The following is a 14,172-nucleotide window of genomic DNA, read 5'->3' as shown; positions in this document are numbered from 1 at the left end:
GCCTCATACAGCAGCGGCGACTTAATAGCCGCAAACCACAGGTGGCGTCATAAAAACTATAAACTTTAATCACCCCCAAGTCACCAGCCATATTAATTGACCCCACCAGGGTCACGGAGTCGGGCCCCGCCACCACTGACGACCCCCGGACTAGTTGTGCCCGGCACCGGGTGTCCCATAGACCTGGGGTGGGCGAGTCACCTCCTTTCTAAGGGGGCGGTCCGTGCGGCGTCACAGCGACGTCACTAAGTGGCCGCCCAATAGAAGCGGAGGGGCGGAGATGAGCGGGACGAATTTCCCGCCCACCTCCTTCCTTCCTCATTGTGGGTGGGACGCAGGTAAAAAGAGGTTCCTCGTTCCTGCGGGGTCACACATAGCGATGTCTGCTGCCTCAGGAACGAGGAACAACTTTGGTACTGCAGCAGCAATGATAATTGAGATTAGGGGGGATGTCACAGATTAGTGATTTTGAACGTTTTTGCAACGATTCAAAATCGCTAATAGGTGTCACACGCAACGACATCACTAACGCGGCCGGTGTGCGTCACAAATTCCGTGTGTAGCGTGTAAAGAGGCCTTAAGTCCTTAAAAGGAGAAATAGAGAATAACATTGTGAAATTAAATTATTTTGTTAGTAAATAATTAAATATCATAATGAATATATTCGCCAAAGGATATAAAGTGAAACCGCACCTGTGACAGAGAAATTAAAATATTATAGATAATCCGGTGATATCACAATGAATAAAAAGTATCACTGGTACTACAAAAACCCTCACCGTGGCCCTGATCCACTCTCGCCTTGACTACTGTAGCCTTTTTTTCTTTTTTCGCTGAGGAAGGAGACGGTCCTTGTCTCTGAAACGCGTTGGAAATGCTGAAATAAAAAAGAAACTTCTTCATTAATCCTGCACCAGTGGTTTTTTAGCGCGGCTAAAACCCGTTTTCCCTTTTCTATATTTATATATCTGTATGTATGCAGCAGAGCTATGTGTGTCTGTATGTAGCAGAGCTATGTGTGTATGTATGCAGCAGAGCTGTGTATGTATGTAGCAGAGCTATGTGTGTATGTATGCAGCATAGCTATGTGTGTATGTATGTAGCAGAGCTATGTGTGTATGTATGCAGCATAGCTCTGTGTGTATGTATGCAGCAGAGCTATGTGTGTATGTATGCAGCAGAGCTGTGTATGTATGTAGCAGAGCTATGCGTGTATGTAGCAGAGCTATGTGTGTATGAATGCAGCAGAGCTATGTGTGTATGTATGCAGCAGAGCTGTGTATGTATGTAGCAGAGCTATGTGTGTATGTAGCAGAGCTATGTGTGTATGTATGCAGCAGAGCTATGTGTGTATGTATGCAGCAGAGCTGTGTATGTATGTAGCAGAGCTATGTGTGTATGTATGCAGCAGAGCTATGTGTGTATGTATGCAGCAGAGCTGTGTATGTATGTAGCAGAGCTATGCGTGTATGTAGCAGAGCTATGTGTGTATGTATCCAGCAATGCTGTGTGTGTCTGTATGTATGTATCTAGCAGAGTTGTGTTGTGTGTGTCTGTATGCATGTATGATGTGTATCTATGTATGTCAGTGTATATGACTGTATAGATATGTCAGTTCTATACGTATTTTTGTGAGTTTGTCTTTAAATATGTATATGTATGTGTACGTATGTGTGTGTCTGCGTGTGGATGGGGCCCACCGGGACTCTTCCGCCCAGGGCCCACAAAAACCTGGAGCCGGCCCTGTATCACAGGATCCAATTCAAATTGCTTGTTCTCACCCACAAAGCTCTTCACAGTTCGGCACCCCCTACATCTCCACTTTCATCTCTGTCTATCACCCAACCCGTTCTCCACGCTGCACAAATCACCTTTGACTAACATCCACACTGATCCAAACCTCCCACTCCCGGATCCAAGACTTCTCCCGAGTTGCACCAATCCTTTGGAATGCTCTACCCCAAGAAGCTAGGACGAATCACAAATTACATATTGAATATTCCAGTACTACCCCAGTAAGTGGAAACCATCACTAAAGGCTCTGAATAAAGGACCAAGAAAATTCAAGTATAAAATTAAATTGGCCAGTAATGCTTACCAAATAATCTAACAGTCACAGGTCCAGAATAGAACCCTCTGCCCCAACGCAGTCCTAAGGTGCCTTGTTCATAAACCCTCCTCAGTACATGAGGAGAAGGAAGTAGAAATAAAGAACAATGTGGGCTCTAACAGTCACAGGTGCAGAATAGAGCCCCCTGTCCCAACAGATGTTTTGTGGGGAGACCCTACTTTTTATTGGAGGGGAGTGGAAGCGGAGTTTCCAAGTGAAACATGCGTCGGGACAGGGGGTTCTATTCTGCACCTGTGAATGTTAGAGCCCACATTGTTCTAGATTTCTTCTTACTCCTCCTCATGTACTTTGGAGAGTTTATGAAAAAGGCACCTTAGGACTGAGGGTATCTCTCCAGCAACTGTTCTTATGTGGATTCTACCCCTTTAAATAATCCGCCTTTTATTCCAGATTTCTTGGGCAGCTCAGGAAACTAATATGATGTGGCACTCACCGGGTAAAAAAACTTTCTTTACTTCATGTCTGGTAAAATGGGTCCAAAATCAGATGTAGGTTAATCAAAAACAACACCGGTGCTACCTCAGGTCTTTGCTGCACAACTGCCCTTTTTCTATTGACAGTACTTTTACTTTCTGTGATCTGTGGAGTTATTCTCATAAAATGCTCAGTAATGTCCACTTCATAAAATTAATATAAAATCTACCATTTTGCTTCCTTTTACGAATTTTCCCATATTAATTTCTGTTCCTTCGTGATCAATAAAAACAGATAAATATCTTTTCTCCGACAGAAAAAGTCCATAACGAAATTGAAGCCGTTATTGGATCGGCTCAACCTCAAATAGAACATAGAACAAAAATGCCGTATACAAACGCCGTCATACATGAAGTTCAGAGGTTTGGTGATATTGCCCCGTCTAGTGTTTCGCATGTGGCATCTCATGATGTCACATTCAGGGGATACTTTCTACCAAAGGTAAAAAAAGTGTTTCTTATGTGCTAAATACTAGATACAATAATGACATGGATATATGTGCAGTCTCCATGGCTTATATGTAATAGTTCTGCTTAACAGCACACCAAGTGGTCAGACATGGAATTGCAAGTACATCAATATTCTATTTTAAGACATTCCAAGACTTCTCCATTAATGTTCATCAATGCCTAACAGTGTGCAGTGTCTATAAAATAGATAGATAAACACAATTTATATATCTCAGAGGGAAGAAATAGGTGTAAATATGTAGACTTTGTCAAGGTGAAATTCCATAGTTTTGGAAATCACCTTCTTAACAGTGAATGTCTGCTGAAATCTCTAATTAATAGTCACTGAGTACCGGCAAAGGAATTTAGACCACACAAATATCTGGTATAAACCCTACTCAGTGAGAAGAGATGTACAAGAGTGACATGCTTTTATTTTTACAAGCCTTTTATAGAGGGGTTAATCTCTTAGTAAAATTCATATGTATGCCATTGGCTATATTAAAAGCATATGCAAATAGTCTGTGACATTTATTTTCAAACTTCCTCTCTACGTCCCTTCCATTGGTCATGGCGCCATTTAAAGTAGCTCACACAGGCCATAAATTTGGACTTGCGCCAGATAGCCAGTCTTTCTTATCAGATCTGCAATCCGTTGCTCTGTATCAGTCTAGCTGGTGACCTTGACGTACACATACTTTTCCTTATATGCTGCAGTAATCAGAAAACAGGCTAAAATATATGTCCGACATCAGCTGCAGGCTTTAAAACTCCATCTTGCTCCTCATATACAAAAGAAAACTTGGTTATAGAAAGGTAAATAGTGGTTATATAAAAGCATATAGAGAAACATATATATATATATATATATATATATATATATATATATATATACAGTACAGACCAAAAGTTTGGACACACCTTCTCATTCAAAGAGTTTTCTTTATTTTCATGACTCTAAAAATTGTAGATTCACATTGAAGGCATCAAAACTATGGATTAACACATGTGGAATTAAATACTTAAAAAAGTGTGAAACAACTGAGAATATGTCTTATATTCTAGGTTCTTCAAAGTAGCCACCTTTTGCCTTCATTACTACTTTGCACACTCTTGGCATTCTTTTGATGAGCTTCAAGAGGTAGTCACCGGAAATGTTTTTCCAACAGTCTTGAAGGAGTTCCCAGAGATGCTTAGCACTTGTTGGCCCTTCTGCCTTCACTCTGCGGTCCAGCTCATCCCAAACCATCTCGATTGGGTTCAGGTCTGGTGACTGTGGAGGCCAGGTCATCTGGTGTAGCACCCCATCACTCTCCTTCTTAGTCAAATAGCCCTTACATAGCCTGGAGGTGTGTTTGGGGTCATTGTCCTGTTGAAAAATAAATTATGGTCTAACTAAACACAAACCGGATGGAATAGCATGCCGCTGCAAAATGCTGTGGTAGTCATGCTGGTTCTGTATGCCTTCAATTTTGAACAAATCCCCCACAGTGTCAGCAGCAAAGCACCCCCACACCATCACACCTCCTCCTCCATGCTTCACGGTGTGAACCAAGCATGTAGAGTCCATCCGTTCACCTTTTCTACAAAGACACGGTGATTGGATCCAAAGATCTCAAATTTGGACTCATCAGACCAAAGCACAGATTTCCACTGGTCTAATGTCAATTCCTTGTGTTCTTTAGCCCAAACAAGTCTCTTCTGTTTGTTGCCTGTCCTTAGCAGTGGTTTCCTAGCAGCTATTTTACCATGAAGGCCTGCTGCACAAAGTCTCCTCTTAACAGTTGTTCTAGAGATGTGTACTCTCACAGTAGAAAGGCATATAAAAAAAGTTTTGTTATTTTGTATTCTCACAACTTTAACTCTTTGTTTCCCAGGGCACTATTGTTATGCCATTGCTGCACTCTGTACTGAAAGGTAAAGCTTACTTCGAGAAGCCTGAAGAGTTTTATCCTGAACACTTTCTTGACTCGGATGGAAATTTTAAGAAAAGTGAAGCCTTCATACCATTCTCAATAGGTAATACTGGGCCAGACGTCAGCAGAAGAAATATCTATACCAAAGACCTCCGTCTACCATTTAGAATTTGAAACAAAATAGAGTTTTTTAGGCTAAATTTACACATATTGTAGATTTATATGGTATTTTTCATTAATTTTTATACAGTCAGAATCTGTAATCTATGCAGATATAGAACATTTCATCAATATGTTTTTATAACCCTGTAACAAGGCGACTCACTTTGCTGCAGGTTGAGGCAATAACCTGCACGGTTTCAATTGAATAGTCCGGCTGGTTTATTTAAAAGTCCCATAAACCGCTCCAGAGGAAACATAAAGTTAAGCCTTTTCGTCAACAAAAGTACAAAACAAAAGAAAAAAAACAATAAGTCCTTGTCACTGCGGGCTCGCCCACTCAGAATAAACAGTTCTTTTTGACAAACAGCGATTCTCCCTCTAAAGGTCTTGCAATCTTCACACACAGACAGACTATGAGACTACTGGTCTCCTTTAATATCCAGAACCACACCCAGAGGTGGAGGTATGTGAGCAGTCAGACCCGCCCGTCTCTCCGCCTGCTCATAAAACCTGGCCCTATTATGCTGTAATATTCTGCCGGTACTACATGTACTGGAGCTTACTCTCAGGCTTACATTACAGAGTATAACCACCTCTGCGATACATACCTCCCATCGACTATATGACCAGCAGCTCTCTTACACCCCTTTAAATCACCACTCCAACATTTAAAACAAAATAAAAAATACCCCTCTGGAGGGGTGTTTAAATGTAAGTCCCCTGCCATGTCTTATTCTCCCCCTTTGGGGTCTTCATATTTTTCCAGTCATTGTCCTGTGATTTGTGACCTGCTGGGAGCTCAGCTGCTTCATGGAGCATACAAGAGGTCACAACTCAATACAAGTCTATGAAAGCCTCATTCTGACCTCAATCTTGCTCTAGTAGATTTGTATTGACAATGTGTGAGGGAACTACTGATTTCCAGCCAGTCAGACGTTACGGCCACAAGGTGGCGCTGCGGGACCGGAGTGACAGTGAAAAAGGATGAAAACGCCTAAAGCGGGCTTTACACACAACGACATCGCTAACATGATGTTGTTGGGGTCACGGATTCGTGACGCACATCCGGCCTCGTTAGCGACATTGTTGCGTTTGACACAAGCGACCCGCTAACGATCAAAGATACTCACCTTATCGTTGATCATTGTCCAGTCATTGTAATCCCGATTACCGTTGCTGTTGCATGTACGATGTTGTTCGTCGTTCCTGCCGCAGCACACAACGCTATGTGTGACACCGCAGGAACGAGGAACATCACCGTACCTGCAGCCGCCCGCAATGAGGAAGGATGTTCGACGCGCTTATCTCCGCCCCTCCGCTTCTATTGGGCGACTGCTTAGTGACGCCGCAGTGACGCCGAACGAACCGCTTCCTTAGAAAGGAGGCGGTTTGCCGGCCACAGTGTCGTCGCTAAGCAGGTAAGTACGTGTGACGGGTGTAAGCGATGTTGTGCGCCACGGACAGCGATTTCCCCGTGATGCGCCACCGATGGGGGCGGGTGATTTCACCAGCGACATCGTTAGCGATGTCGCTGTGTGTAAAGCCCGTTTTAGAGTAAGTATAATGCTAGGTTGAGGGGGCATAGATTTAAAGCACTACTCTAGTGCTGAAAAAAGCAAAAAACACTGGAGTGGTGCCTTCAGCCTCAGACCGTATCCCAAAATTAATTCAGACCCCAAACTCCCAAAATATTCAGACCCCAGACTCTTATCAAAAATAAATACAGACTCTAGATGAAACCTGGAAGTAAAATCCAACACTAGACCAGTGTTTCTCAACTCCAGTCATCAAGAGCCACCAACAGATCATGTTTTCACAATTTCCTTAGTATTGCTCATGTAATAATTCCATAATTTGGTAATACTAAGGAAGTATAGAAAACATGGTCTGTTGGTGGCTCTTGAGGACAGATGTTGGGGAACACTGCATAAGCCAAAACCACTAAATGAATTCAGACCTCAGACCAGCCCCCTAAATTTATACCTCAGACCCAATAAAATAAATTGTTCTGACCCCAGAGAAAACCCACATACGTAACATGGCCCCTCTCTCTCTCGTGCTCCTCTTCAGCTCTAGATGACAGAGAACAATTGGTACCTAAAGTCGATAGCATCAAGACGTTGTTTGTTAAATTGCACATTTCATCATCATGCCATAGGAGCAAAGAATATAAGTCTCTATGACCATTATAAATTGGAATAATCTAAAAAACATTAACCAATTGAAAAAATCCTACACTTGTTAGGGTTGGGTCTTACCTTTTTAAGTACTCTTACTCAAACCCAGATGGAGTTAAGAATCATAGATTGGAAGAGTTGGTGGGACCTCAAGGGTCATCTGGTCCAACCCCCTGCGAGTGCAGGTTTTCTTAAATCATCCCAGCTATATGTTTATCCAGCTTACACTTGAAGATTTCCATTGATGGAGAGCTGACCACCTCCTGTGGTTGCCTGTTCCATTCTCTGACTGCCCTCACTGCCTCCTGTGGTAGCCTATTCCACTCTCTGACTGCCCTCACTGTCAGAAAGTTTTTCCTAATCTCTAATCTGAATCTCCTTCCTTTTAGTTTCATCCCATTGCTTTTTGTACTTCCTTGTGCTAATGAGAATGTGGTGGTTCCTTCTGCACGGTGACTACCTTTCAGATATTTGTAGACCGTTATTAAGTCTCCTCTCAGACTTCTTTTTTGCAAACTAAGCATTCTTAGTTCTTGTAGCCGGTCTTCATATGACATGGTTTGCAGACCTTCTACCATCTTGATTTCTTTTCTCTGGACTTGCTCTGGACGTGATAGTTTTCCAGTGGGAGTTGCACCCACTGCAAAATGATCACATCAATGTTTCAATAAAAATCAACCTCGAGGTGAACTTCAGAATAGTGATGAGTGAACTGTCCGGTGATTGGTGGCTCAGTATGCCTAACGAGCATTTTGTTGCTTGGATGCTCGATACTTGTTTACCGAGTAAAATGGAAGTTTATGGGAACTCAAGCTAGTTAGGTGTACTGAGCACCGGACAGATCGCTCATCACTTCTGCTGAAACAAGCTTCCATTCAATATATAACTGATTATTTGGGTCACACATATCTTGGGGTACAGTTTAGATAAGGACAATAAATTATGGCATTTAAATGAATTTGAAGACATCTCATTAACTTATTGCTATTTAAAGGATTCTTACAATTTCTTTACCAATTTTCCAATCTACCCAATTCTCGTAGTGGCGCCATTTCAACAATGTCGGCCTCGAGTTTTCCGAGGCTCTAGTGACATTATGTCAGGTGAGACCTACATCCATTCAGCGGCTCCAATGGGCTGTATTGTTCACACCTTTCCTGGATTTCCACTACCTGCAGCTCAGTAGTGGCTGCTTATTGGATAGTGGGCTCACACGGCATAACAATGTCACTGGAGCCTCGGGAGACCTGGTGGCAACATTGCTGGAACAATGCCAGTACAGAAAGGGAGTATTTGCTGTTTTTATTTTTCAAGGAAGAATTTTACAAAAATGCTGTGTCAATAATGGACAACCTCTTTAATTCACATACATTATTATGTGTGAGCGCTTTGCAATTAGCAAATACATGAATTCTTCTATTGCTATTCATGTAATAAAAAAAAAGTGAGGTGCCTTCCACCAATGACAAGGTGACCTAAAATGGATGGATGACAAATCTAATGACTCGTACCTTTCTGTGTCCAACCAGGTATTAAAACTGGGGAATAGATAGGATCTAGCTTTGGTATATTAAAACTCCTGTCTGGGAAATATGGGTTGATAATCGTGCACCGCCCCACTTACACAGTGAAAGACGAAGAACGCATAAGGAAAATATATTGAAAATGTATTTCACTTTTGACTATTTATATATTTTTTTCCCTTTTTCAAATATTTTTCTGTTTTACTTTTAGGTAAGAGAAGTTGCGCTGGTGAGACCTTGGCCAAAATGGAGCTGTTTATATTCTTCACAACATTGTTGCAAAATTTCACATTTCAGGCCCCACCCGGGGCTAAACTGGACCTTATTCCTGGGGTGGGGTCAACAAATGCCCCCAAACCATATGAAATCTGTGCTTTACTTCGCAGATAAAACGGACTTTTGGATGAAGGAATAGATACATTGTGTCATGTTGAAGAGTCTGAGGGGCAGAGCATGACACAGGGAATCTCTGTTTTTTTTTTATTTTTGCGCCAGGCTCCGCCCACTCATGAATGAGTGTTCTACTTGTGTCTTTTGTAATAAAAATGGTAGTAGCCCTGTAATGGTCACCTGAGTTGTATATGCTCATGGACTGTACGGTGTTGGCGTTGACTTACATCCAAGGCTTTAGTTGTAGCGGAATGAAACAGATATTTAATATTGTAAAGATCGGTGATTATACGAAACCACAGTCTTTACAAAAAAAAAAACAAATTTCGAGTTCAGAGTTGGGGTGCTTTACGTATGCTGACCACTCAAGTGAACATCACCGTGCTCGGGTGCTCGGCCCAGTGTAAGCCACTTGCCTTGCGTCTTTAAATGGCTTAAGGGGGCTTTTCACGGAGTGACATCACTAGCGATATAGCTAGCGATGGCACCCGCCCCGTCATTTGTGCGTCACAGGCAAATCGCTGCCCGTGGCGCACAATCTCGCTTATCAGTGTCACACGTACAGCGCTCCCTAACAACGTCGCTGTGGCCGGTGAACAACCTCCCCTGAAAGGGGAGGTTCATTCGGCGTCACAGCGACGTCACAGAGCAGGCCGCCAATAGAAGGGGAGGGGCGAACAGCAGCCGCATCTCCGTTACTCCCACCTCGGTGCTCGTTGAGGACACAGATACGCTGTAATTTGTCGTTCCCGAGGTGTCACACGTAGCAATGTGTGAAGCCTCGGGAACGACGAACAACCTGCGTTCTCAACAACCAACGATTATTTGAAAATGAACGATTGTGTGAGTATTTTCCATCGTTAACGGCCGCTTGTTGGTGTCACACGCAACGAAGTTGCTAACGATGCCGGATGTGCGTCACGGAATCCGTGACCCCGGCAAAATATCGTTAGATACGTCCTTGCGTGTAACGGGGCCTTTACAATGGGGGTAAAATCAGCATTATTGAATTTAATGTGAACAAAAAAAAGAAAAAAATATGCCCTGCCTCCTCCGAAAGTGCTCTTTTTATGGCTGGTTGCATGTGGGGGGAGACTCAAACTGCCCAAATAATGCCTGCCAATGAGGTTTGGGTCAAGTCCAGGTCCAGAACTGAACTTTCATGAAACTCCGGCTGAGCCTGCAGAACCTGAAGTTCCACGAGTCCGCTCACCTCTGCCAATGACTCTTTTGCTAATTAAAAAGACACACATATTTTCAATGGCACGTTGTAGGTGGTGGCCATGTTAAAGATTTTGCATTTGGGTCCAAAGCTAAAGTATAGATGACTATTGACACTTAGGCGGGCTTTGCACACTGCGACATCGCAGGTGCGATGTCGGTGGGGTCAAATTGAAAATGACGCACTTCCGGCATCGCATGCGACATCGCAGTGTGTAAATCCTAGATGATACGATTAACGAGCGCAAAAGCGTCGTAATCGTATCATCGGTGCAGCGTCGGCGTAATTCATAATTACGCTGACGCGACGGTCCGATGTTGTTCCTCGCTCCTGCGGCAGCACACATCGCTGTGTGTGAAGCCGCAGGAGCGAGGAACATCTCCTACCGGCGTCACTGCGGCTTCCGTAGGTTATGCGGAAGGAAGGAGGTGGGCAGGATGTTTACATCCTGCTCATCTCCGCCCCTCCGCTCCGATTGGCCGCCTGCCGTGTGACGTCACAGTGACGCCGCACGACCCGCCCCCTTAACAAGGAGGCGGGTCGCCGGCCACAGGGACGTCGCACGGCAGGTGAGTGTGTGTGTGAAGCTGGCGTAGCGATAATGTTCGCTACGCCAGCTATCACCACATATCGCTGCTGCGACGGGGGCGGGGACTATCGCACTCGGCATCGCAGCATCGGCCTGCGATGTCGTAGTGTGCAAAGCCCGCCTTAGACTTCGATATCCTGAAGAAGCTATGGCAACCCTTGTGATAGATGGAATAAATACCATGTTAGTTGTTGACTGATCTTTCTACAAATATCTCATTGTAGAACTCATCTCATACAAAGGCTTCCATTCCCTCCAAACTAATGGTGAGTGAAGCTGCCAAAATGGACAGGTTTTGCTGAAAACGTCATGAACTTCATGTGTATTGGGGACTTCTGAATCTTTCTCAGTAGATTAAATTGGGGGAAGAAGGATGTCACGGGGTCCTTCTTCCATATCACACAATCAACAGAGCGAGAGATGGATGAACAATCCAAAGCATATTTATTCCATGCAATCCAGAATGTCCATCAAATAATCCACCACACAGAGGGTAAAATAGTCCAGTAATGGTCTAAATGTCCTGGGTATCAGTCACAATCCTACAGCAGTCCTTTTCCAGGCAAATGGAGGTTTCTCAATGGCTCTCTGGAGGGGCTCTCATAGAGAACACAGAAGCACTTGGCCAGCTGACCACTCCTCTGTATGGGAGTATCGGGAAAAATAGAGTTCACACCTATTTAAAATTTATGGAGGGCTTAGAAAGGTCTCCTTGTAACTTATTGGGGGGATCACACCTTATCCATAAAAGGAGAAGCTTTTCAGAGCTTCAGATTAGACTCAAAAGTATAGACGCCCAAGACAAGAAATAACTGCCAAATCCTACTCTGTTCTACAAAACCCGACACTAATAGAAAATCCCTGTACAGATATGGTAACCCAGATCACAGCTAATTGTTCGGAGTCTCTGAAGGTGGACAGTTTCCAATCAGCTAAATGTCAATGGTGTCTCCTAGCAAATTGGGATTATCTAAATAAAAGACCTCTTTCAATTGTTTGCTTGTTTTCTCATTTTTTTTAAGATAAAGGGAACAAACCATGAGGTTTTTGCCCTATAAACTAGAGAAAGTGCCATAATGGCGCTAGGATGATTACTAAAACAAAATGTAATCCGAGGTTTAATTGCAAGAAAATCTTTGTTCAATCCTTCAGAAATTATGTAATTGGTGTAATGGCTTAGCTTCAGGGAATGATTTTGGGGGTTGGGTCCTCTGTAATAATTGCTCTTTCTTCCTTGCCTCCTTGTCTTCAGCCGCCATCACCACATGAGCATTGCTAATATGATGTTGTCTTCAATAACATATCACCGGAATCAGTGCATATATGTGTGACGCCCTGGCGTTATCAGGTCGTCGCAGGGTATTGTGCAACCTGCCCTTCTGCACAGTATCCACCTCCTCCTTGGTTACAGGTCCCTGACCATTGGTGTTGCCAAGAACAAGCTAATCAAAATCCTAGAAACACTCTGCACCACACCCACCAGACACACCAGTGGCTAGCCTGAAGGGAATAGGGTTGCCCACTTTGGGGGTTGGTTAAGGGGAGGTCAGAAGTTTTAGGAGACAGTCAGTCGTGAAGTGACTCTCCAGAGGAGAGGTCAGGAGCTGGGCTCCTTGTCACTACTAGGTGGCAGACGTTGGTCTTGGCCTGGTAGGAGCTGGACCCCGGTCGCAGGGGATCGTGACAAGGGGCACGGACTGTCGAGTAGGACAGCGGGCGGCCTTGTGCCTTCACCAGACAGGGGCCAGGGCACGACGGGGTATGTGGACCCTGGGCTAGGAAGTAGCTTCAGGCGTCCTGGTAATTTACCCGACGAGGACGGAACCTTCAAGATCCATTCTCCACCCGCTCCAAAATTGGGGTACTAGCGCAACGACGGGGATAGGACTTTCCCACTACATAGTCCAGAAAATCCCAAGCGTGAACCCTGAGAGCAAGCTCACCCAGTTAGCCACACTGGTGAGCGGGACCCGATTAGTTCTATGCTAAAAGGACCAATTAGTAGCAATGTGCCGCAGAAAAGACCCAGGCTAACAAGCAACACCAACGGGCACGGGATCCAGGCGTGCCCCCTCCCTGCTGCAGCAATATCAAGAACTTTGGTTTACCACAGTTGTCGGTGTCAGCGTTATTTGACTGAGTGAGTACTAAAGTGGTCCCTGACCGTCCCAACGGCACCTTGCCGACACCATCACCGAGTCCCGGAGCATTCCCCCTACTCGTGGAGGGGTTAAACACCTGGCTGCCCACACCATCGCCACGGGTACTCCCAATCTCAGCGGTGGTACTCCATCTTACCACGCACCACGGGTGGCGTCACGAACTTTCCACATCATCCCCTGTAAATATGTCGCGGGCGGGGGGTGCGCTGCTCGACCGCGCTTGTGGCTCGGGTCCGGCTGCTGCTGCTGCTCGCTCGGTGGCTCGAGCGGTGGGCCGGATCCCGGGGACTCGAGCGGCGCTCTTCGCCCGTGAGTGAAAGGGGGTGGTTTGGTTTGGGGATATTGTCCGTGACGCCACCCACGGTTTGTGGTGAGGTTGGGACACCACTGCTGCTCTGTACGGGGATCCCGGGAGCGATGACAGGGAGCAGCTGAGATGTTTTCTCCCCTCCATGGGTAGGGGGGTTTGGTGGTCCCGGGGCCCGGTGGTAGAGGTTGGAAGGTGGGTTGCCTGGCCGGGTGCAGGGTCGCGGGGCAGCGCAGTGCCAGACGGCACAGTGGTACTTACTCAGCCAGTAACACACACGGAGTCTCTGGTAAAACAAACGGCTGGATGGACGAGTCCCACAGACGGCTGCGGCGGTCACTCCCGGTAAGTTGGTGGTAACTGTCTCTCCCTGCACCGGTGTTATGTTCTCGGCCCCAATGGCTTCCCACTGATAGCCAACATACCGCTGGGGAGCGGGCTAAGGGAGCCCTCTCTCTGCCCGCAGGCTCTGGCCCTGGGAGCTCTAGCTCTGACGGTAGCTTTATCTCCCTCACGGTTGGACGGTTGCCTTCAGTCGGGTCTTTACTGCTGGGAAACCCCGGAGGTTCCCGTTGCTGATGGATTTGACCAGTTTAACGGCGACTCAAAGCCTGGTCGGGGTCCGTAGGCCCTGCCGAATGGTGCTGGCTTTTCTTCGCTCCCCGGTCCG

The 14,172-nt window shown here is 45.3% G+C and overlaps 2 protein-coding genes across 4 annotated transcripts in view; one reads left to right on the top strand and one right to left on the bottom strand.

The window, feature by feature from the left end:
* LOC142297010 (cytochrome P450 2K1-like) overlaps nt 1–9,384 on the top strand; it is a 46,645-nt gene extending 37,261 nt beyond the window's left edge. For both annotated transcript variants that reach the window (XM_075341219.1, XM_075341218.1), the window contains 3 exons: nt 2,862–3,046; nt 4,932–5,073; nt 9,044–9,384. In XM_075341219.1, the coding sequence (XP_075197334.1) occupies nt 2,862–3,046; nt 4,932–5,073; nt 9,044–9,222 (506 nt within the window). In that variant the 3' untranslated portion in view covers nt 9,223–9,384. The remainder of the gene's footprint in view (nt 1–2,861; nt 3,047–4,931; nt 5,074–9,043) is intronic.
* The window catches only part of LOC142297006 (cytochrome P450 2K4-like), a 272,736-nt gene that overhangs the window by 233,520 nt on the left and 25,044 nt on the right, over nt 1–14,172 (bottom strand). Inside the window, exon 2 of one of the 2 annotated variants that reach the window (XM_075341212.1) lies at nt 780–877. In XM_075341212.1, coding sequence (XP_075197327.1) covers nt 780–877 — 98 coding nt within the window. Of the gene's footprint in view, nt 1–779; nt 878–14,172 lie in introns of those variants that run through there. The other variant, XM_075341214.1, reaches the window with a different exon arrangement.

Source organism: Anomaloglossus baeobatrachus, chromosome 3, assembly GCF_048569485.1.
Source record: "Anomaloglossus baeobatrachus isolate aAnoBae1 chromosome 3, aAnoBae1.hap1, whole genome shotgun sequence".
Taxonomy (NCBI): domain Eukaryota; kingdom Metazoa; phylum Chordata; class Amphibia; order Anura; family Aromobatidae; genus Anomaloglossus; species Anomaloglossus baeobatrachus.
Note: the sequence above shows the minus strand (reverse complement) of the source record. Positions and strands in the feature narration are given on the sequence as shown.